This window comes from Xenopus laevis, chromosome 5S (assembly GCF_017654675.1).
Source record: "Xenopus laevis strain J_2021 chromosome 5S, Xenopus_laevis_v10.1, whole genome shotgun sequence".
Lineage (NCBI taxonomy): Eukaryota > Metazoa > Chordata > Amphibia > Anura > Pipidae > Xenopus > Xenopus laevis.
Window position 1 is genome coordinate 107,043,725 of NC_054380.1, and position 25,848 is coordinate 107,069,572.

The 25,848-nt window shown below is 36.8% G+C and overlaps 1 protein-coding gene across 12 annotated transcripts in view; it reads left to right on the forward strand.

Moving 5' to 3' along the window:
• dock10.S (dedicator of cytokinesis 10 S homeolog) overlaps positions 1-25,848 on the forward strand; it is a 153,407-nt gene that overhangs the window by 62,453 nt on the left and 65,106 nt on the right. For 11 of the 12 annotated variants that reach the window (XM_041563861.1, XM_041563857.1, XM_041563860.1 and 8 more), the window contains exons 4-18: positions 766-848; positions 6,823-6,895; positions 7,035-7,160; positions 7,373-7,507; positions 8,596-8,779; positions 10,400-10,488; positions 13,827-13,910; positions 14,009-14,164; positions 15,382-15,606; positions 17,292-17,414; positions 18,695-18,777; positions 19,518-19,640; positions 19,725-19,804; positions 20,983-21,170; positions 23,058-23,123. In XM_041563861.1, the coding sequence (XP_041419795.1) occupies positions 766-848; positions 6,823-6,895; positions 7,035-7,160; positions 7,373-7,507; positions 8,596-8,779; positions 10,400-10,488; positions 13,827-13,910; positions 14,009-14,164; positions 15,382-15,606; positions 17,292-17,414; positions 18,695-18,777; positions 19,518-19,640; positions 19,725-19,804; positions 20,983-21,170; positions 23,058-23,123 (1,818 nt within the window). Of the gene's footprint in view, positions 1-765; positions 849-6,822; positions 6,896-7,034; positions 7,161-7,372; positions 7,508-8,595; positions 8,780-10,399; positions 10,489-13,826; positions 13,911-14,008; positions 14,165-15,381; positions 15,607-17,291; positions 17,415-18,694; positions 18,778-19,517; positions 19,641-19,724; positions 19,805-20,982; positions 21,171-23,057; positions 23,124-25,848 lie in introns of those variants that run through there. The other variant, XM_041563865.1, reaches the window with a different exon arrangement.

Consider the following 25,848-nt stretch of genomic DNA (forward strand, 5'->3'; position numbering starts at 1 on the left):
GTTTACCTCAACCAGCCCCAGAATCAGTCTTTTTGCTATCCTATAATGCAACCATTCCCATAGCAATATATATATTTTTCTGAATTTATTTTGCAGTTTCCAGTGGGGTGATATGTCGATTCATGTTAAAAATCATCATTTTTATTTAAAAACATGTCCCATGAGAACACTGGAACATATTGTAACATAGATACAATATGTGGCATTAGTTTGCATGCTCTAAAGGTACACATTCATATAAAGGACACTGCAAATATGTATTGTATAAAAAAAAAACCTTAGCTTTCTTATGATGATGTTGAAGCATCATTTTAGATCAATAGTCCTAAAAGCCTGAACATGATCAACTGCACAGTCTAAAAATACATCATGTGCTACACAAAGATCTATATGTTTCTGGCATAATTTGTAGAGTGACCAGAGTAATATGGGTGTTGTGTGTTATGAGAATTAATACAAACTGTAATTTGTTAATCTGACTCAAAAACAAATTGACCCAACCAAATTGTAAAGTTGAAGTACAGTGTGTTCCATGATTGTATTTCGGTAGAAGGCCACAGGCTAAGGGTGCGTAATCAAGTTATACAACTCGCGTAAGACATCTCACTTCCTTAATATGATACATTTTTATAATCTCCAGGTCACCAAATAGCATTGCTGAGCTCCAACACTTTTTATAAGGGTATATGGTATAGGTTATTTTGCTCTGTTATTCTGCTCTCTTGTGTATTATAAAATGATGATGTCTATTTTCCTTCTTCCCAGGCCTGTAGGTATTACCAAAGTCAGTGGCATGTGGTACGTTTCAACCATGAACAGTATGCCAGAGACTTCCGTCAGTTACACCAGTAAGAACAAGTGCAAACTAGTAAAGCCATTTTCTTGCCATGTGACATATATTGTGAAGTAAGACATTCTGCAGCCACTGTCCAACCCATCAAACTGTTAAAGGGATCCTGTCATCGGAAAACATGTTTTTTTCAAAACGCATCAGTTAATAGTGCTACTCCAGCAGAATTCTGCACTGAAATCCATTTCTCAAAAGAGCAAACAGATTTTTTTATATTCAATTTTGAAATCTGACATGGGGCTAGACATTTTGTCAATTTCCCACCTGCCCCTGGTCATGTGACTTGTGCCTGCACTTTAGGAGAGAAATGCTTTCTGGCAGGCTGCTGTTTTTCCTTCTCAATGTAACTGAAGGAGTCTCAGTGGGACATGGGTTTTTACTATTGAGTGTTGTTCTTAGATCTACCAGGCAGCTGTTATCTTGTGTTAGGGAGCTGCTATCTGGTTACCTTCCCATTGTTCTTTTGTTTGGCTGCTGGGGGGAAAGGTCGGGGATGATAACACCCCAACTTGCAGTACAGCAGTAAAGAGTGATTGAAGTTTATCAGAGCACAAGTCACATGACTTGGGGCAGCTGGGAAATTGGCAATATGTCTGGCCCCATGTCAGATTTCAAAATTGAATATAAAAAAATCTGTTTGCTCTTTTGATAAATTGATTTCAGTGCAGAATTCTAATGGAGCAGCACTATTAACTGATTAGTTTTGAAAAAAAATTTGTTTCCCATGACAGTATCCCTTTAAGGATTTTAATGCCACACATAGCAATGCTCTTTTCAGTTCACCAACAGATAAGAGGCTACAGATTTCCAAACCTGGTCCATTGTTTCTTTACAAATGTTTGATATGGTGTAATAATGTATAGGCCGCTATTATGATTCTGTGCAATAGATGTATCTGTGATGCAAGGCACCATTTTTTAAATCAGAGAGTCATTTAATTTTCAAACATATATGGCAGCAGCTAACCTAAAAGCTCTGTCACAATAACTGTATTGACTGTAACACTACTTTGGGCTATTCAGACCAAACGGGGTTAATGTCCAGCTAGTGATTAGACCATGAGTTACATGTGATTAACACTTAATGCAGGGCCTTTGCTAAGTGGAAGAATAAAGGTGTGGTGTAGTGCAACGACAACTCCCACGGGCTACTGTGCAATAAAAATGTAAAAGAATGGACAACAGGAATTTCTTGTAGTAAAACAAAGAAGTAACAATTTATTTGTCAGAGACAAATGATCCACAGGGTTACTGCAGTGGAGTCAAAGGGGCAAATTCACTAAGATGCGAAGTTGCGCCAGGCGCAACTTCGCCGCACTTCGCCGCACTTCGCCAGGCGTAGTTTCGCCAGGGCTCCGCAAATTCACTAAAATCCGAAGTTGGGCACAGGGGTAGCGTAAGGTTGCGGAGTTGCGCTAGCGTTGATTCGCTATATAAAGCGAAGTTACGCTAGCGAAGGCTAATTTGCATACGGCGCGAAATTCAAATTTCAATGGAGGAACACGTATCTGCACTACAAATGCCTAGAAAACCTTCAAATCAGCAAATAAAAATTTTATTTTGCCCTACACATGTGCCCACTGTCTAGGTAAGTTGCCATGAGTCAGGAAATGTAGGGGGGAGGAAGGGGAGCCCCAAAAAAATTTCGATCTTTTTCAGCCTATCAGCCATCATGTAGAAAACACGCCAGCGTTTTTTGGGACTTAGAAAAAAAATTGACTTTTTTTTAAACAATCCCTATCTACTCTATTGCGCTTCGCCAGGTCTGAGGTGGCGAAGGAAGTCAAGCGTAAAAAGGTAGCGTTCAGTACACTGCGCAAGTTAGTGAATTTGCGTAGTTTCGTCGCTAGCGAAACTTCGCCTGGCGTAAGGTTGCGTAGTAACACTAGCGAAACTACGCCAGCGTTCGTTAGTGAATTTGCGCAGCAGTGAAAATGCCAAACGCTAGCGAATTAACGCTAGCGAATTAACGCTAGCGTTCGGCGCTTCGCGGCTTAGTGAATTTGCCCCATAGAGTGAAGTTAGAGATTGCCACAGTCCTCATTTCTATGGGATTTTTAAAAAGGGTATTTATCAATGGGTGAAAGTAAAAGTTCATCCTTTGATAAATACGCCTTTCAAAATCCCAAAGAAATGAATGGAGAGTGGCTGAATTTCACTCTAGCAGACTGTGACGATTTTTAACTTCACTCTTTGATAAATATACCCAAGGTAGTAAGGCAGACCTCCAGGCAGAATATACCTCAAAAGTGGTCCGGATCCTAACCAGTGGAGTGGTCAGGGAGAAGGATCTAAGCCTGACACTCTATCCACTGTGGTCCCTTCACTGTAGGCAAATCTAGGAGCCTAGGGAAGCTACTCTCTGCTACAATCCTTGATGGAGCACAAAGCTGCTCTTTCTCTCTATCCTCACTATCTTACTCTCCTAGAGAGTACTATTACAGATCTAATCCTGTCTCTAGCTTTGTTCGCAGGGTCCCTGCTCCCCGACTTAAACACTAGATGTTCAGGTCCCTCTAGGGCAAAATGGCTTTACTGGGCCTTGGTGTACCCAGGCTCAATGGGAACATCCAGATGTTTAGAACATTAGAAGACAAAGAGGAAGATCCACCCCTTTCCAAGCACTATTAAAGTTTGGCAGAAAGAGGTCATAACACCTTTTGGCCAATAACTGGGAATGTAAATGTTAAACTAGATACATGGGTATCTGCCCAGCAAGTAGGGAAACGAGTAAGGCTATGGATTTAAAGCCATAGGGGCATATTAATTCTATGGGTCCCTACATGACATTTAAACATCTAATTAATTTTTTCCTGTTGATTTGCTTATGGAATACTTATTCCTATTCAACTGAATTGAACCCAGTAACCCCAAGAAAATGCACATTAAAAAGTATCTATGAAGCCATATGGCCCTTTCCTGCTATAAAAGAGGTAGAAAAAATGCTTACATAAAATAAGTCTGCGCTGCCCATCATAATGGGCTTATCTGCAATAACATCATTTAAATCTTCATGTTAGTGTTAGGAGCTCTGAGTGCAGCTCTATAGTTTACATCAGGTTGTCTTGATATTAAGCCACCATGGTAGTTGGAACTTGGAGCACCAGAGAGCAAGACTAATGGAAAATGGAGATCAAAATATTTTTACTAAGCTTTAAACTGTCCCCAGTTTCTTATCAAATATACAAATATCCAAACCAAAAACAAATCAAGAATAAACTGTATATAAATCTATGCTGGCATCTTGTTATTTAATCATGCCCTTGTTATTTACTTTGTACTATAGCAAGGGTAGTGGCACATGGGGAGATTAGTCTCCCAGCAACAAATCTTCTTTACTGCAGACTACTCGCGAGAAAACTTCGGATGACTTCGGACAATCAAAACGATACATATGCCATTCCACTGGCGATTTGCATTCTTGCCGGCTGGAAGGCATTTAGGGAGATTAGGCATCCGCAGTAGAGAAGATTTGTCGCTTGACGACTAAGCTCCCCATGTACCACCACCCTTAATCAGAATAAAAAATGTCTCCTGTGAGCTCCCTCTAGCACATTTCTCACTCTACTTGGCTTTACTTTTAAAGGGATACTGTTGTGTTTTTTTCAAAATGCATCAGTTAATAGTGCTGCTCCAGCAGACTTTTGCACTGAAATCCATTTTTCAAAATAGCAAACTGATTTTTATATTTTTAATTTTGAAAGCTGACATGGGGCTAGGCATATTGTCAGTTTCCCAGGTTTTTTCAGAGATATATATTGTAGCACTTGGGCCCCTTAAACAAAAATTAAATCACTACTGTCCTTTATATTTTTTACACTTGCTGTGTGCTTCAGGAACATATGTGCAAATCCAAACATTAGTCATTGGGACTAAATAGAATCCAAATGGCTGATTAGAATTACATGCAGAAATGCCCCGTGGGCTCCACTCAGTTGCAGCCACTCAGTCCAACGGACTGAAACATTTCTGTAAATAGGGAGACCCAAGTCAGGTGGATCTGAGCATGGTTTTATGTACTTGAAGTGGAGTAATAAAAAAGTACATTCAGGAGTTTACAAAAGGTATAATTATTTTGTCAATAAAGACAGAGGGATAGTGACAATGGGGAAAGGAAAATAAGTGAGATATATACTGTAGGTTGGAAGCAAGCCTGGAATATTTGACCATTAGGATTACTTACATTCAGGGGAAGCCTGGGGGTCATCCTACTTACTCAGCATTACTCTCCAATTATTCTCTGCATGTGCCATAGAGAAGGCCTTATAAAGTCATATTTGCATTAACTGAATGCAGCAGACATCCTGCACGTTTACCACTGAGATCTTGGCAGTTCCATTTTTCATGTCACAGACACCTGGTGTATTTCTAAAATGGGCTGTAATGATATTGTGAGTGCTACAAAAGTTTCCATGGGTACGCCCATAAGCAACAAATGCATTATGCAGATTGTGGTATTATTCTGTGTAATAGATGGGAAACCTGCAGTATCTGCCCACATTGAAGTTTTCCATAACTAGTCTCTCAGTATAGGCCTTGGCAGGGCCAGACTTCAATCCCAAGTGCCCCCTAGTCACTCACAACTCCCATCCCCCACAGCCCACACACTACTACCCACTCCCACTGACCCCCAGCTCAAACACATACTGCTTCACTTGTGACTGTCAAATCTCTAGCCCAGTCCCAGTTCACATGAGGAGCATGCCGCCCCCGGGCCTTTGTGGCCTGCCCACAAATCCAGGCCTAGACCTGAGCCTCTAAATTTATGGTAGCAAAGTACAAGGTCTATTTCTGTAATGTGAAACACCAATGTCCTAACTATGAAACAAGTAAGATTGTTTCATATAAATATTATTAATTATGAGTTATCAAGTTCAAGGTACTGTTCTATCCTATATAGAAAAAGCAATTAATCAGGTAAACAGGACAGGACAAATCAGTTTAATAAGACACTATGGAAAAGTCATTGTTCTATTTAGTTATTATGTTTGTGTTGCTAACTATACAGGGGTAATTAACATAATGGAAACAAAGCAAAATAACAATTTTATTTCAAAGCAACTAAAAATAATGTTATCTACTGTATATGAGTAATTTTATCTGAAAATTATACCTTTAAGATATATGTTTCTAAAGGTCAATGTATTTCTAAAAGAACAACTAGGGGTACATTTACTAATGGTCGAAGTAAAATCCTACAACTTCGAATATCAAGGTCGAAGGATTTACCGCATTTCCTATGATCAAACGAAAAATCGTTCGATCGAACGAATAAATCCTTTGAATCGAACGATTTTCCTTCGATCAGAAAACTGTTAGGAAGCCTATGGGGACCTTCCCCATAGGCTAATATTGGTGCTCGGTAGGTTTTAGGTGGCGAACTAGGGGTTCGAAGTTTTTTTTAAAGAGACAGTACTTCGACTATCGAATGGTCGAATAGTCGAACGATTTTTAGTTCGAAACGTTCGATTCAAAGTCGAAGTCGTAGTCGATGTTCGAAGTAGCCAATTCGATGGTCGAAGTAGCCAAAAAAAACATCCGAAATTCAAAGTATTTTTCTTCTATTCCTTCACTCGAGCTGAGTAAATGTGCCCCTAAGACTTCGACTTCGATTTGTAAGTAAAATCGTTCGAATATTCAACCATTCGATAATCAAAGTACTGTCTCTTTAAAAAAAACTTTGACTTCAATACTTCGCCAAATTAAACCTGCCTAATTGCTATGTTAGCCTATGGGGACCTCCTAGAACATATAGCCAACATTTGGCTACGTTTTTAGAAGTACGATTAAATTGTTCGAATCGTTCGATTCAAAGTACGATCGGAGTACGATTGTACGATCTTAAAAATCCTTCGAATTTCACTTTGAATGTCGGACTAGTCTATTCGATGGTCGAATTTCGAAGTTTTTTGCACTTCGAAATTCGACCCTTGATATATCTGCCCATATATGTATGTTTGTATTTCCAAACAGAAATTGCTCCAAGACAGAAAAGCTTCCTTCACATTCGTTTGAAGTTGACCATGAGGATGTGGACAAGGATGAAGTAAGGATTAATATATTCCTGAGATTTAGTAAAATACATTCTGCTTAGACAATAACCTCACTTGACTGATTTGTGGCAGTACAACTGGCTTTGCTTTTCCATGTGACAAATGATTTGCGCTTTGTGTAATTTCATTCAGGATACAACATCCCTCTCATCCTCGAAAGGAGGTGGCGGCGGAGGAGGAGGATCAGGAGTTTTCAAATCTGGCTGGCTGTATAAAGGGAATTTCAATAGCACTGTAAACAATAGCATTACTGTCCGGGTAAGCAGACAATATTACTCTATCTGTGTAATTATGCTTATTGCCCACTCAGTTTGCTGGAAAAAATCTTGCACATTATTTGTTTGCATATAGAGATAGATATTAAATAGAGACAAAAACTAGTGTGTTAGCTTGTACTTAATTTGTTCTTATAATAATTAGCTAAGCCCTGGCCAAAGCAAAAAAAACTATTTTTCTTTGATCCTTTTCAGTCATTCAAGAAACGCTTCTTCCAGTTAACCCAGCTGTCGGATAATTCATACATTATGAATTTTTACAAAGATGAAAAAATATCAAAGGAGCCCAAAGGGTGTATATTTTTAGACTCTTGTACAGGGGTTGTCCAGGTGAGTGGCAGTTATCATTTTGCAGTATCCATTTCAACATAAAACTTAGCATGGTACTCACTAAAAATGATTACTAGGACTTACAAATTGGAGCTGCAGGCCTTATGTAGCGTTACAATTGTTTTTTATGGACCCCAGTTTGCCTGAGAGTTCCAGGTAGGAGTAACTGAAATTCTTGTTGTCTTAGGGGCCGATTCACTAACTTCGAGTGAAGGATTCGAAGTAAAAAAACTTTGAATTTCGAAGTATTTTTTGGGCTACTTCAACCATCGAATGGGCTACTTTGACCTTCGACTACGACTTCAAATTGAAGGATTCGAACTAAAAATCGTTGACTGTTCTACCATTCGATAGTCGAAGTACTGTCTCTTTAATAAAAAACTTTGACCCCCTAGTTCGCTATCTAAAAGCTACCGAAGTCAATGTTAGCCTATGGGGAAGGTCCCCATAGGCTTTCCTAAGATTTTTTGATCGAAGGATATTCGTTCGTTCGATTCGAAGGATTTTATCGTTTGATCGAAGGATTATTCCTTTGATCTTTCGATCGCACTATTTGTGCTAAAATCCTTCGACTTCGATATTCGAAGTCGAAGGATTTTAATTCCCAATTGAATATCGAGGGTTAATTAACCCTCGATATTCGACCCTTTGTGAATCGGCCCCTAAGTGTGTCAAAGTGCCTTGGACAGTCCAAGTCCTATAAAGTTTCTTTATTCTTATGATTCCTTGTTTTTGGCAGTTTCATACAGAATTATTAATTTATTTCCATCCTTGAATGTAAGGGGTAGATAGAGTCATCAACCCCAAGCCCATGTTTTGAAAGTTAAGTTCAGGGTTGTGGAGCCCAGAACATGGTTAGCCTGGGTAGAACTGTATTGCTTACAAGGATTACCTTACCCCTGTTCTAGAGCTCCATTTGGCCATTTATCTAGCTCTTATCTAGCTCTTCTTGTATTAATTTTCTTTCTGATGTTCTAAACTCTGTTTCGGAAATTATGGCACCTCTCTTTGATAATCCAGAAGGACTGTGGATTTCTTACATTTTACCTCATTTAGGAATGGTGCCTTTTCCCTTTCTTTTTTATCAGAATAAATTGCTTAGGAAGCATGCCTTTGAGCTGAAAATGAATGATATGACATACTTTGTGCTGGCAGCTGAAAGCGAGCAAGATATGGATGAATGGATTTCTACTCTTAATAAAATTTTGCAAATAAATCCCGAGGGAATGATTCCAGAAAGAAAAAGCACAGATTTAACAGATCATAAAATTGGTAAGAGAAAAATGTAGGCAATTCAATTATGTTTTTTATTTTAAAAATAGTTTTTGTTGGTAGAAGAAGCTATGGTAAGCTGCCCAACTACACTTTACCTAGTATACAGTTTATGCCCTCAGCCCTTTTGACCCACTGTATTCTTGATTCAAATAGAAAATCATACTTACATTACCCACTATTACTATAATGTTTACTTTTAAGCCTTAAAGGTTATGATATTATGAATGTGAAGGACCATTGTGTTTAGGTGAGCCCCGCCTTCTCCCAAACAAGAAATAATTATAGGCTGAGTACAGACATTCATCCACGTTGCCAGATGCTTTACTGGTTTGCAGCCTTATTCTATAGAATGTGGCAAATATGTGTTGCAATGCTGAGGGGGGTGCATAAAAGCAGCACATAACTGTATATAACTTATTTTTTACTAAACAAAATTCATAAGACAGAAATATACAGTGATCTTTGAGCACACAAGGTCCTAACACAACTCTGATCCTGTGAACTTAATATATGCATAGGTAGGCTACAATCTATTCTTGCAGTGCACAAAGGAAATGTCATTTCCTTATGTCAGTGTGATGCAAACCACAGGTCCATGAAATGGATTATTAACTCTGAAGAAATGATGTAATTAAAATCTTAAATGTGCTCTGAAACAAGCTACTATTAATGTTTTACGTCAAACAGTGTTTCATAACCTTCTAGTGGTATCTCATATTTACCTGTTATCTAGTTTGAACAAAGACAATATTTTTTTCCAAATGTACAAAGAGACCCAACTGTTTAAAGTTACAGTCTGCATTTTGCAGCAATTTACCAAGGGCAGGAACTTTAAAAAAACCTTTTTTTCAGTCCTTAATAAACAGTCTGTTGGGTCAACCACTCAATTCAGTCATCAGCTGGAAAAAGTAAATGAGTTGGGTCTTGCATGTATCTGGCCAAATTGTCCAAAGATAATGTTATAACCCAACGGGATAGGAGTTTTGGATCAGCGCTTGTTAAGAGACTGCATTCCTATATATTCTAGAAAGAGATGTACAGTATGCATTAATATCCCAGTACAGAGAATATGGCACGTCCATTATTTCATTTAGGTTTATTGTATTGAAATGACAATATTTCCTTGATCCTTGTTCTCAGTGGAAACACACACCAAACTAGATTCCCAAGCCCAGTCAGTTAGATGAGTTTTTCTTGTTTGAGCACACAGAACCTTCCTTCTCTGCATGTTTCTGCCCAGGCAAGTATATATGCAGTGATGAAGTGAACACACATATATATATATAGCTTACAGTCGCATCTATAGTAGCATCTATAGTAACAATGGTTCCTATTGGGTTTCCCACTTGGCCTCCAGGTTGCATTCCTAGCTGTGATTTTACCCTTACCTTAATCTTGCTTGCTAAATGACTTCTAAGGCCCAGTATCTCTGAGATGGTCACCATAACATTATTATTTGGTCAGATGAATCTGTCCAGATCATTTTTTCTCATGAGAGTGGTAGTTCACAAAGAAACGGAAACTACTGGAAGGCAGGCAAATGATTTATTAATACAGTGTAATTATGTAATTGTAATATAAACAAATTCACATTAACCAATGAACAACTTATTTCAGAAAATTCTGAGGAGCCACTAATGATTTCTGAAAGTCCCTGTGAAGAGGCAGATGCTGCAGCAGACTCCTTACACCCCGACCTTGCAAAGGTGAGTAGTGCTCATAACTAGGTGCCACAATTAACATTAATGAGATAGACATTGCTTTTTGACATTACACATGAAGGAATTTAATCTACAGTAGTGTCCTTGCCTAAAAGAACGGCAGAAGCTTACAGTACAACTGTGGCCTTGCATTGTTCAAGTAGAACTGCAGTGGGAATGTGCAATAGTATTACTTTCTCTGGCAAATGTATAAACAAAAGGATAACTGCTATATCTTTCATATAAATCCAAGTAGTTGGCTGTCATTCTTGATTTAAGAATTGGTTCCCATTATGTTTGGACACATGGTTTTTAGCTCTTCGGCTGAATCCAGCTGAAGTTATCAGTCTCTGTATTGCTTGGATGAAGGAGAGTACAGTGGAGTACAATGGAACAGAACACATGTGGCAAAGTCATTATTGGAATAAAAATAAGCAAGTTAGGCTTTGAGGAGTTAAATGAGATCTATAGTGTGGCAGAGACAGTTCCCATGGGAAAGGAAGATGTGTCAAAGGAAATGGTGTGAAACTATGACTAGTTTCCAGACCATTTTCCTAAATTCTAACCTTCTTTAACTGGAAAAGGTACTCCCACTAGATACCAGCATCAGACTGGGAGTTAAAAGCAGCCCTAGCAAAACAAAGTTAATCAGCTTACAGTATATTAAAAAAACCTTTTCATTAAAAAAATTTAATTTTCATGATTTTTTTGTGAAATACTCATTGTATAATCATGGTATCCAAGCTATTAAGTATTTTCCATTATCAGCAATGGTGAGTGATCTGTGGCAATTAGTGATGTATTCACCAGGCATGAATTCGCAGCAAAATTCTGCACTTTGGCATCTGCAAATCTTTCATGAAACTGTGGCAAAAATCTGCTGTAAAAAAATTCTCAGAGACAAAAAATGCCCATAAGAAATAAATTCCCATTGACTTTAAAGGAGAATTCAACCTTTTTCAAAAAAAAGACCCCCCTGCTTCCTCCCCCCAGCACAGCTGCCCCCGGGGAAATGCCCCTAACTTTATACTTTATACTTACCACTCGCGCGCAGATTCAGGCATCAGAGTTCCACGCTGCGCATGCGCTGAAATGGATGGAAATTGCTGAAGCGTCAGAAGAAGACATGAGGACCCAGAAGATGGTCTGGTTGAACACCGATGCCTAAATCTGCTTGGAGGGGTAGGTATAAAGTTAGGGGCTTTTCCCCAGGGGCAGCTCCTCCTGGGGGAGGAGTGGGGGGTCTACATGGGGTGGGTGGTAGGGTTTTTTTTTTTAAATGGATGAATTCTCCTTCAATGCATTTGGACAAAAAAGTCGCTGTGGCAAAAAATTAGGTTTAATTTCTGTACACTCTCTTAGATATGAGGGTTTAGAACACACCACTTTTTTATTATTATTATTAACATTTATTTAAATAGCGCCAGCATATTTTGCAGCAATGGAAAGTGCTATAGATCAGGTTCCACCTTGGAATCTAGTACAGTCATTCACTCATACACTGAATTAAGGTCATGTATTTTTCCATGTATAAATAGTGCACAGATGTACAGTATAGGCTTACTGAAGCATTACTTTAGCAAATATATGCCCATATTTCCTAGTGCTTTGTCTTCATTGCAATAAAAAAATATAATTGTTTTCTGTTTTGCTTTGAGGCAATCTTTTGATCCTTGTATTTTTAAGCTAGTGGTTTACAAATTTCAGTGCTTGTCTCCACTTTGGGGGACAACACTGGAGGAAGGGTTGAGCCTATAGGTCGATATGGGGGAATTTTTGCAGAAAATGTTTTACTACCTTAAATATTCCAGTAACTATAGATTAGAGATTGCTATTACATGCCAGTAACTTTCTTTTGAGTCAAAGGGCCCCAACTAATTTTAGACAGCAAATTGAAGCCTTAGTCACCACCAGAGTCATCATCGGGGGGGGGGCACACAGCGGGGAACACAGGAGTCCTGTCAGTGACCCAGTGAAAGTCCAGACAGCCGTGAGCAAGACTTGTGTGCACTGGAGAGGGGTTTTTGAAAAATGAGGTTGGGCCAGTATATTTCAGAGATTTGTCCAAAACCATAAAACCTATAGCTAAGAAATCTGAACACAGGGTACAAAGTCTCTATACTATGCAATCTGATCCCACCCATAATTAAATTGCCTTTGCTGTCACATACAGTAGATGACCATAAAGCCACCTTCTGCCCAAAAGTACTTATAGAGCATAAAGCTAAGTGACTTCACAGACATACTGTAAGGGGCCCATTCACTAAGCTTGAGTGAAGGAATAGAGGAAAATAGAGGAAAATTCGATTTTCAAATGGTTTTTTTGGCTACTTCGACCATCGATTTGGCTACTTCGACCTTCGACTTCGGATCGAACAATTCGAACTAAAAATCATTCCAATATTTGACCATTTGATAATCAAAGTACTGTCTCTTTAAAAATTTCTTCGACCCCCTAGTTTGCCACCTAAAACCTACCGAGGCCAATGTTAGCCTATGGGGAAGGTCCCCATAGGCTTTCCAAGGTTTTTCTGATCGAAGGATAATCCTTCGATCGATGGATTAAAACCCTTCGAATCGTTCGGTTCGAAGGATTTAATCGTTCGTTTGAACAATTATTTTGCAATTATAATTGCGCAAAATCCTTCGACTTCGATATTCATCAAAGGATTTTAATTCGGCAGTTCAACCCTTGATACATCTGCCCCTAGGTGTAGATAGGCCATACCACTTGTTTGTTGATTATTCAGTTGGGCCGTTTTCATTTAAAACGATGATTGAACTTCTTATTAATTTTTCAGTGGTCTTCATTTTTTCTTTTTTATAGTTTTCAAACTAATTACCTTCTTCTTCTGATGCTTTTTGGCTTTTTAATGGTTGTCACCCAACCAATCTAAAATCAAATGCTCTGTAAGGCTACATATTTATTGTTATTGCTACGTTTTAATACTCGTCTTTCTATTCAGGCCTTTCCTATTCATATTCCAGTCTCTTATTCAAATCAAGGCATGGTTGCTAGGGTAATTTGAACCCTAACAATCACTTTGCTGAAATTGCAATCTTCTGATCAAAAATAATAGAAAATTAAAACCAATTACAAATTGTCTCAGAATATCACTTTCTACCTCATAAGTTCATTTAAAGGTGAACAACCCATTTAAGTATTTTCCATACCCTTCACTTTATTTTTATTATCCACAGGAGAATTGTTTTGAAACTCTGTTCCTCTGCCCTTTAAATCACCATTTATAATATATCATATCTCTGTCTTGGTCCTAATTTAATGTACACCGTGTGTCTATAGCAGCTTTTACATTTAAAACTCTTTTTGTATTTGCTTTAAGTTTATTACAGAAACAGAAGAAACCATAAAAGATACTAGAAATTTAGATCGCATGAATTTGTTTTCTCTTGACCTGGATATATGGGTGAGTATTGTTTGCCTTCAGAATACTATGATATCAATAGAAATGTTTAAACAACGTAGCTAGTTATTCTGTCTAATCCCTGGCATTGTTAATTTTAGGCAACAAAGCTACAGAAAACTGACATTTCTGCATGTGATCCTGACATCAAACCATTTGAGGAGAAGACAGCTAAAAGGATTATGGTGTCTTGCAAATCCCTCAGTTTAAGTCTTCAAGCCTGTATCACAGAACATGACAGCAATCCCATAACAAATGTATGTTAGTCCTTCACATCTTAGCACACAAGTCAAACCAATTTCAGCTGCATGACAGTGTGTTTCTTATCTTACAAAAACCAAGATATTCAGCACAGAAAGCTTGGTAAAATACAGGAACAGAAATAAGACTTCCAATAAGAGTTTTAGTATTCTCTTACATATGAACTGAATAGACTGAGATGTATGTTATTCATTCTGGGATACATAGACTTTTTTGCGTGGCTTTTACAGTTAGAGAATTTTAAGTTTATGATATATATATATATACAGTATGTATATAGTGTAGATATATTGGAGTAGAGTATAATTAGCAGGTAAAGCAGCATTACCTATAATTATGTGAATATTACAAAATGTAACATTGTTCATCTATGCTATCATTATCAACTATTATACTGTTATGTATTAGCATTGTGTTTAATATAAGTTCCTTACTGCCTAGAAAACTATGATGACCAGTAAAGGCTATTCACCACTACACCAGTTACACCCTTCTACCAAATACTTGAATGTCCATCTTGAAAATAATACTGTAGGTCTTGATATGCAACCCATGTTCATATAGATCATCAAAAGGGCAGGCAAGGAGCAAAATGACAAACTATAACCCTCATCACTTAAAAGAACTGTCAAAACAGTAAAGAGCAAAACTCCTTTATGTACCTTTAGGGTAAGGACACACTGGACGATTTGTCGCCAACGTTTTAAAAAGACGATCGTCTTTTTTGAACAGACGATTCACAGCGACTATTGGCACAGAGCGATTTGTATCCCATTACTCTGTGCGGTACGTGCTCCACCCAAACCGGAAACGGTTTGTGCTTCCCGCTGTAACCTGGCGACTTTACGTGCTTGCGTTCTTGCGTCATTGCGTTCGCATTGTAATTTGAATACAATTGCTGCTACTTATCTGTATGTGTGTGCGTGTCTAGGAGATTTCAGTGCTTTTCTAAGTACATGCTATTTCTGATAAATCGCTCGGAAAAGGGTCTCAGTGCGTTTTGGAGCTACAGGCGATTCACAAACACGCTGTGAGCACAGGAGCTGGCGTCTTTCATTTGGTTTTGTTCAGAGACAAAACGAGCGATATGTCGCCGCGATTTGCTTTTTAAAAACGTTGGCGACAAATCGTCCAGTGTGTCCTTACCCTAAAAGGACTCTGGCCAATTTATTTGTAAAACAGCTTCTTAGAGTTGCTTCTGTTTCCTTAACAGATTGAGCCGTTTTTTATCAGCCTGGCGGTGTTTGACATGCAGCTTTCTCGGAAGATCTCTGCAGACTTTCATGTAGATTTAAATCATGATCTAGTGAGACAAATGATTTCCACCTCAAGTGCTGTGGATAACGGGTCTATTACTTCACCTGTAAATCATGTAAGTGGATCAGAGGAACCACAAGTCCTAGGATTTCCTGAGGAATGGATGCAGTACCCCAAGCAGGTGAACATTTAAACTGAACAGAATTATTTTTCTTGAAGATCATATTCTGTATGACCGTTTTCATGGATACAAAATAGAAATTGTGTCAAAGTTTAGTTATTGTCACTGCATTTCTGTTGGTATCACTGGGTCATTTACAGGCGTTAAGTTTGACGTTAAGTTTAAAGTGGTTTTTCACCTTCCAAACACTTTTCAAGTTCAATTGTTTTTAGATTCATCAGAAATAAAGATTTTATTCAATAACTTTCCATTTTTTATTTTTTCTAAGTTTAATGTTTACCGTCACTGTTTCTGGTGTTTCGGTCTGGCAGATTATTCAGGTGCAGACTCTAAACTCTTACAATTTTGCAACATTTAGTTGATACATTTCTCAGTAGTTCCTGTGGAATATTAGCAACTATTGTATCAATTCTAACAGCTTCCTTTAATGAGCTCCAGGGATTCTGCTCAGCAGGGACAAAAGATAAGAAATGTATCAACTTTAAAAACTGTTTCAGGGATCCCCAACCTTTTTTACCCATGAGCTACATTCAAATGTAAAAAGAGTTGGGGAGCAACACAAACATGAAAAAGTCCCTTGGGTGTCAAATAAGGGCTGTAATTGGCTATTTGGTAGCCCCTATGTGGACTGGCACTCTGCTTGACACTATACTTAGTTTTTATGCAATTAAAAGCTGCTTCCAAGCCTGGAATTAAAAATTAAGCAACTGGTTTGAGGACACTGAGAGCAACATCCAAGGGGTTGGAGAGCAACATGTTGCTCATGAGCTACTGGTTGGGGATCACTGGTTTACAGGGTCGGCGAGCAGGTCCGGACTGAGAATTAAAATAGGCCCTGGCATTTCAGGTACACAGAGGCCCAATCAGCCCACATAGAGGCCCAAACAGCCCCCCACCAGCCCACTAAATACTGACTTTCTGTGGCACCTTATAGCAGCCCCTCTGGCATTTGCCAGAACCCACAGATTGCCAGTCCGGGCCTGTCGGCGAGCCCCCCCCCACCTAGAGCTACTTTAGAAGGTGAAAAATTACACTTTACACTTCAATATTAGAAAAACAATCATACATAGGAAATAGAAAGTAATTGGGAAAAGTCTTTATGTCTGGTGAACTATCTGAAACCAACTGAACTGAAACTGGAAGGTGAACAACCCCTTTAAGTAATACCATTTTCGTTCCAGTCTCATTTGTTTGTTGCCCGGAAGGAACAGCATGGGACCATGTAAAAATATTTATGCAGCAATGTATCAAAAGTTGCGAGGAAATATTATTTCTTCTCATTGAAAAATCATTTTTTTCCTGCCTATTGATTTTTTTTGTAATAATTTTTTTCTCGAACAGTATAATGTGCTTGAATGGAAATCTCTTTATCACTGTGAAAAGTTGTGAAAATGTTTTTTGTTTACCATTAAAAATAAAAACATGTTCCACGGCATTTCATATGTGCAAAATTCAGCATAAACATTTTGATACGTTCCCCATCAGTGTTTACATAAAAACAGCCTCATGCAGTATATTTAGAAGATGCAAAGTAAGACTACAAATAGAAATAGATATAGAATATTAGAAGGCTGATTATTGGACCTCTTTTTTCTGCTTGCTCAGAGGCAATAGATTCTGAATTTTGTTGCTATCTGTGTGGCCTGCAATAAAATGGGTGACAAAATCTGATGTATGTCTGGCAGGCAGTTTTCTCCGTTACAAATCCCCATTCAGATGTGGTCTTGATTGCAAGAATTGAAAAGGTTCTCATGGGGAATATCTCCAGCAACGCCGAACCATATATCAAGAATTCAGATTCCAGCAAGGTATATTGAAATCCAAGATTTTTATTGAATTTTATTTTTTTGTTTGCTTATGGCATGTTTTGACGTCAGCAATCTAATGATAGGTCAGATTGAGATTCCAGTTATATTAGTGACTAATGCAGCTGAAACACAATCTAACTCGATAAAAGGTTATTTTTAAAGGCTTAGGTGCAACTTTATCACAGTTTCTGGTGACACAGTATTGTAATGTTTCAAGAGGGTTCCAGTGGCAGCCTCAAGATATGAGTGACCTAGTTCAGCAAATTAGAAAACAGTTGATGCACAGGTATTCATCATTTCTGCACGTTAAACTGTGAAATACATGGTATACGATCTGTCTCTTTGCCATTGATGTACCTAGAAGTAAGGTAGGTTGTTTACTATATTTGTATGCTTCTGCCAGATTCATTAGGCATGTAAGGACAGTAGCTTTAGCCTTTAGGATGTTTTCTTTAGAGAAAGTAAGGACGATAGTTTGCCAGTGACTTTTTCAGGGTAATTCTTTCAAACATAATTTATAAAAGTATAAAAAAAACACATCAGGAGGTTATTTATCAAAGGTCAAATTTTTTTTGTAGATTTGTACTCACAACTCGAATGGGAGGTTATTTATGAAAAAACTTGAACGTCTAACATTCGATCGCAATAGGAACGTCCCGAAAATCCAAATCTAATTCAGATCGAGTTTTTCTCTAAAAAAAGACTCCAATGTCAGGAAGGCTATGAACATTTCCAAATAGTTCTCTGCCATTGACTTTTACATGAACTCGCAGGTTTTAAGTATCGAATTAGAACTGTTTCCAGGGTTGAGGTATAAATCTCACATTTGAATTCAAATTCGAATGACCAAAAAAAAAAAAAAATTTGAAAATTTAAATTTACCTTTCAAACCTTAGTAAATCTGCCCATAATAGTTCACTGCATCAGTACAAATATTCCAGGCTATTTTCTTGCTTCACTACATGATGTTTTTAGTTTGCTCATTGCTATCACTGCTTAATCAAAATCTCAAAATCAGAAAGTAATTCTACAAAAAGAAATTCTTCAGATATATAGAGACCAACTGGTAAATATGATTTATTTAAAAGCTCATTTTATATAAAAATGTAAGACCCCTAATATTGAAGACACAACATTTCATAACCAGATGTTTTTGGAGTATGTTAAGAGACCAAACTGTGTAATTAAAATGAGAAGCAAACTAGTGCACATTAATAAACAATTTTAAATAATTTTGTTATATATTTGTCCTAATTAAACTCTGGAAATATATATTTTAGACCACACAAAAAACACTGAAGACAGCAAAGCTATTTTGCAGCAAACTGGGGAAATACCGAATGCCATTCGCATGGTCTGTAAGGTAAGGATGGTTTATGTGTTGGATCAAATTGCTGAACGCAGATACACAGAATACACGGTGTATCCTAAGTAGTATCCACTTACCATCTTGGTTAAAAAGATGAATTTTTTGAAAAGTCTAAATTTCAGCCTTTGTCCAGCCTTGAGAAGAGCTGGTGTAATAGCCAAAATTTTGGCTTTACATTAAAGGAGAAGGAAAGCTATAAACTGAGTTTATTGCCAATAGACTAGCCAAAATAGTGCAAGCAAGAACACTATATTTATTCTGCAGAATGCTTTACCATACTTGAGAAAACAGCTCTTGAAGTGTTCCCTGTTTGTTTAGGATAGCAACTGCCATAATGGCTTGGTGTGACATCACTTCCTGCCTGTGTCTCTCCCTGCTCACTCATAGCTCTGAGCTTAGATTACAGCAGGGATGGGAGGAGGGAGGGGGAGAGGAACAAACTGAGCATGCTCAAGCCCTGCCCTGGAGGTTTAAGCTGAAAACAGGAAGTCTGATACAGAAGCCCATGTGTACACAATAGAAGGAAAGAAATGTGGCATTTCTTTTGACAGAGGACTCAGAGCAGTATTACTTTGAGGGTTTACTGGTGTATTTATATAGACCTTTCTAATAAAGCTTTCTTAATTTTAGCCTTTCCTTCTGCTTTAAGTTAAACCTTTGACCAAGATAAGACCTGTGAGTAAGAAATTCCTATATGATAATCCTATCTAAATATTTGTTTATTTGTTTAACAGGCCAATATTTAAAGATAACTCTGGGAACATAGACTGCGAGTCTCATTTTTCTCCATTATTCAGACAAGAAAGTAATAAGATTGCAACAGAAGATCTGATTAAGATGGTCTCAGAATACAGAAGGTTTGAATATGCTGTGCATACTATAAATACATGCATGCACTGTGTCAAAATGATTACTGTTCTTACCATATGCTTTTATTGCAGGGCAGAAAAAGGCAACAAAATGCAGATAATTCCTGGAAGCTTAGAAATATCAGTAGATGCTGTTCCCATGGAGCATTCAAGTAAGATATTTCATTGTGCAGTATAGCACCTCTTTGTATATACTGCAGTATTTACACCAATTTGACTTAATATCAAAGTTTAAATTCAGGAATTTTTTATACTGAGTCATTAATTTTTACTCTTAAAACTCTCACTTTCTAAATGTGGCAGTCTACATTTGGGGCAGATTAATTAAGGTTGGAATAGGAAATTCAAATTAGATTTTCGAATAGTTGTTTTGGGCAAAAGTCACATATTCGAATTGGGAAATATCCAAACTCGAATCGAATTCGAAATTCGAGATGTATCAAACCTTTACTCCGGGAATAATTTGAAATCGACTATTCGCCACCTAAAACCTGTCGAGTTTATATGACCCATTTGAAGATGCCTTCCTGACATTCGAGTTTTTTTCAGAGAAAAAAACTAGATACATGTTTAGTCTAATTCAAATCGAATTTGATTCAAGTTTTTGAGTCGGTAAAATTAGTTTGAGTTTTAGATGTTCAAACTTTTTCTTAAATAACCTCCCAATCGAAATTCGAGTATATTCGAATTTATTAAAATATACTCACATGAATTTGAAATTCACATGAATTCGAAATTCGACCTTTGATAAATGGGCCTCTTGATATACAGGTAACTTAGTAACAAGGTAGATAAATATGCAGTAATAAATGTGTACAAGAGCACAGAGGTAATTCTCTTTATTGATGACATTATAATAAAACTTTTCCAGTCTGCTGTCTAGAAGGAATAGTGAAGGATATTTATAATTTGGCGGTCAAGTTTTTGAATTTTATCTCCCAGTACCCTATTAAAACCTTTCTTTAATAATCATTGGTGATAAATGACAGGTGGTAGGTATTCTATTGCTGACCTTTGGGCGACTTTGGAAAAACAAAGTGCCTCATATGTTTCCCACTGGCATTTTCTATCATTACTCCTGGTAGCAACGATTTATCCCGGATGTGCCAGTACCCCTTATGTAACACTGGGAAGATTAGTATCAGCTACTTATTGCTAACTAAGAATAGGTTTTGTTTGTCTGCAGGAGCGTAAAAGCCTTCTAGCCCTTTACAAAGTAACTGTATTTGCCAGCTGTTGAGTTCTGGTAGTTGTATTGACTGTATATATGAATTTTCTGGAACCAAACACCTATGTTCAATTTAGTCCATTCTTTCCATGTTTTTCCAAGACTGCCTTACCTCATCGTTACTACCAGTCAAGCCATTTGGGGATACTGCAGAGCATCTGCCTAATGTGGAAATTGAAGAGTTTGTTCAGGCTTCAACCAAATATTCCCAACCTTACAGAATTTACAAGAACCAAATATATGTTTATCCCAAACACCTCAAATATGATAGCCAGAAATACTTCAATAAGGTAAGCAGATATACTCAAAATCACTGCATTTACAGCACTGGTCCGATACATGAAAAAGAAATTGAATTACCAAACACCCATAATTGCAATATATTTTTTTTTATTTTACATTCATAACAAAAAAATAGCATTGTAGTATTATTATTACATGTATTGGATTTGTTATCTGTAAACCCAATATCCAGAATGCTCTGAATTATGGGAAGGTCATCTCCCATAGACATCATTTTAATAAAATAATGTGTATCTTTAAAAATGATTTCATTTTTCTCTGTAATTAAACAGTACCTTGTAGTTGATCCCAATTAGGATATCAATAACCCTTATTGGAAGCAAAACAATCATCTTGGGTTTAAATAATGTTTAATTTATTTTTTAGTAGACGTAAGATATGGAGATCCAAATTATGGAAAGACCCCTTATCCAGATAATCACAGATCTTAAGAATTCTGTGTAATAGGTCCCATACCTGTATTAAATTAATGAGTGAACATAGACAATGGTTTAAATCTTGCGCAAAAATATAGTAAACTTCGGATGCGCAAAATACAAAGGGATTCCACCCCAAAAATAGAAATTAGAACAAACGGTTTGAATATTCCTGAAACGGAAGCGCATATCAAACCGTTTGTTCTAATGAGTGAACATGTATGATGTGCCAAGTTAATTTGATCAACAGAAAGAGAATCCAGCCTTTTCTTAAAAGTATTTGCAATATATGATAATATAAAGCCCACAAGTGCCATTACTCTTAAAGGGCATGTAAAGGCAAAAAAAAAATCCCATTTTTACTTTCTTTAATGAAAAAGAAACCTATCTCCAATATACTTTAATTAAAAAATGTGTACTGTTTTTATAAGAAACCTGACTGTATGCAGTGAAATTCTCCCTTCATTTACTTCTGTGGATAGGAATTGTCACATAGTCCCTAACTGCTGAGCAGGGAAACAATCATATTTATGAACAGCAGGGGGAGCCCCCGCCTTACTTCCCAGCCATGCAGAACTCAAGCAGCTTTGTTTATGACAATCCCTAAGCAGCCCAGACCACACTGAACATGTCCACTGTCTTAGTCTTGCAAAGATGTTTAACAAAGTTACAAGATGGTGACCCCCTGTAGCCAACTATGAAAGCATAAATTATTTGTTTGATTAGTAAGTTCATGTTTATGTTTAGTATACAAAATACAGCATTTCTAGCCTTATTCTGTTTTGGACTGTACATGCCCTTTAAATCATTAAATCACCACTCCTACTGCAAAGATAGTATTCAATAGTTTTATGCAGTAATCGTGCTTTCCATTGGTATATTGGCATATCTTGTCAGGCCCACTTTTCCTGTGGCATTGTCCACTGTCACTCTGATTACAAACTGACAAAAATAAGACAACCAACTGGAGCTTTCAGAGATAGATGGCCCTATGTACATGACCTTGAACCAGAAGTTGAACAGGGACATTAGGGGCTGGGGTCTAGAAGTCTCTTTAAGTATTAGATTACCAACATGAGAGGTATACAGAAAACCTTTGCAATTACAGCAACCCACAGGCACAGAATCATTTCTGCCCATAAATGTACTTAAAAACTATTCATGCTGTAAATGTAAAGGACTCCAAAAGTTTTCTATAGTCAATCATTTTATTGTACAAATAAGTTCCTCAAAGGCAAATCATTAGGCACTGTGGATCTTAAGTGCTTTTAGATTAATTAAGATAAGTTGCAGCAGCTGTAAAATATGAATACATGATGTCTAAAATTAGCTCCCTACTGCCTTAATTATAAAGCTTCTCTTACTTTACACTTGTAATTATTGACTAATCACCGTGTATTTTGTCATATTTATGTCACTTTTTAAGCAAATGAACCCATTATGTTTCTATTCTTGCAGGCAAGAAATATAATGGTGTGTATAGAATTCAAGAATTCAGATGAAGAGGGAAGTCAGCCATTAAAGGTAACGAAAGAGTGTAGCTCAGAACATGAAACAGATCTGTGCACTCTTCTCAGTGTCACAAATTACAAGCTCAGTAATTGCACTGTAACCTTTTTTAAATGATGATTATACTTGCTGAGCTTTGTAAGCCATTGTAAGCTCTTTATTTCTTTAAGTAATACAACATACACTAGACATATACTGTGTAGCTTTCAAGATTTTCAGAGGGCACTTCAAAAAATAATAATAATAATAATATGATACTATATAATAATAATTAAGTATGAATCCAGCAATAAGGCTTTAAACCAGTTCCAGTAACAAAACATTACATTTCCATGCAGACCCCAACTGCAGACTTAAAAACTTGGGTATTCCCTGAGAACATATAGAATGTGGGAACACTATACACTTGTTCATTTGATTTGTTACACCTGTAAAACTATAAAAGTCGTTCCAATTAATCACCAACCACCAATATATATATATATATATATATATATATATATATATATATATATATATATATATATATATATATATATATTAGGGATGCACTGAATCCACTTTTTTGGATTCGGCCGAACCCCTGAATCCTTCGCGAAAGATTCGGCCAAATACCGAACCAAATCAGAACCCGATTCGGATTCGGTTCGGCCGGGCAGAAGGATTCGGCCGAATCCGAATCCTGCTTTTAAAACCAATAGGCGGGGTTGCAATGAGGCTGTGACCACAAAATACATATAGACAAATACAAGAGTCCTCTGCACTCAACCCATTATCAATATATTTAAGACAGAGACATTTTGTGCATACTGCTACTAAAAAATGCCTTACCCTTTAAACAAAACAGGGATTGTTTGTCCATATATTGCAATATATTTAAGCTGGCCAACTACGTCAAAGTCATCCCATATCTGGCCAGTCCTATGCTCAATTTTCATCTGGTGCATTAAGAATTCAATTGCTTAATTATACATTTTACAAAGGGACTAAGTTTTACCTGCAACTTACTAGCTGCTTTCAAAGTAAAACTCCCAAACTTGGCTGCCCTTTTATTAGACACCAGTGGGATCACCTGACTATAGATGGGAAGTCATTTTTTAGTAGCAGTATGCACAAAATATCGCTGTCTTAAATGCATTGATAATCGGTTGAGTGCTGAGGACTTGTGTATCTGTGTGTGTATATATATATATATATATATATATATATATATATATATCCACCATTAAGGTCCGCACTCGTCGTTAAGGACTGAACTCGGGTGCTGTGTGTAGATCGTGAAATCCAAAAGTCCAAAGGTTTACACGCACACCGATGTTGATATAAATGTTACTTTATTAGGAAATCATTAATTTATTGCATCTATAATTTTTATATATTATATATATTTATATATATATATATATATATATATATATATATATATATATATATATATATATATATTTATATATATATATAGTATCAACTCATGAAATCCATCAGTTTGGACAAAAGACTTCATTCCATTTCACTTCATTTTATTGGGTTTTTTTATGAATTTATTTATTCACATAACAGACTGCTAATAAATTTATAATCATAGGAATTTATTATATATGAATTGTTAGAAGTTGATCAAATTATTATACATTGATTGTCATAAATCATGAATTGATACTATATATATATGAATTGGTGGTTGGTGGTCAATTGGAACGACTTTTATATTTTTTTAATACAATTTAATGAACTATAGGTTATCTACTGAGTGCAATTTGAGATTCTGTTCACTTTAAATATTTATTACCATTAGTCTCATGGACCGTCAGTTACTTCTGACTAAGTAGACTCTTTTTGAATTTGCAATAGAGTACACAGCCATTTCTTTAATAAAATCATATTATCGAGATTTATCAAATGTCAACAAAGTCCAATAAAATTAAAATGAAATAAAATTAAAATATCGTCACATAAAATCTGTTGAGATACCACAGAAGTCAATTGCAATACATTGCAGCAATACATTACAAACATTCCCTTTCCCCGTAAAAAAAGTTGCACAGATATATGCAAAACTAATATAAATATAAAATCTGGTCACCTAATATCTGTTGAGATACCATAGAAGTCAATGGCAAGTTTATTTATCAAAGATTTTTTTTCCATTACGTGATTTGCCAAATGAAAACAATTACATTTTTGTTACGATTGCAAAATTAGTCCATTTTTGGCTGCCTCCCCCCGGCAATTACACCTTTCCTTCGGCTTTCAATGGGGCTAGAGTCCAAAGTGTCTCCATGGAGCCTCATCATATTCCCTAATTATATTTGTTTAACAATAAAATATGGACAGGTGATAACATAGGAAATTATACCCTACTTGATGAAAGAACTTAAAACAATTGACTGTAGAGCAAAAATTGCAAAATGTGTCATCGCCTTAGTGGAACAGAATAGTGGCAGAGTTGCCATGGTATTTTAATCAATAACACTTTTTCTATAAGAGATTATTTGTAGTATAGGAACTTGTGTTATAACAACTACCAAAAACATCCTAAAATGTTACTGTATATACCCGAGTATAAGCCGAGTTTTTCAGCATCCAAAATGTGCTGAAAAAGTTTACCTAGGCTTATACTCAAGTCAGTGGGCAGTAGCTGAGATTGCAGTCACTTTTAATCATTCCTATACCAACAGTTCGCTTGGGGAGAGACTGCAATATCACACAGTGCCCTCTGTTGGTTATATGAAAGAATAAC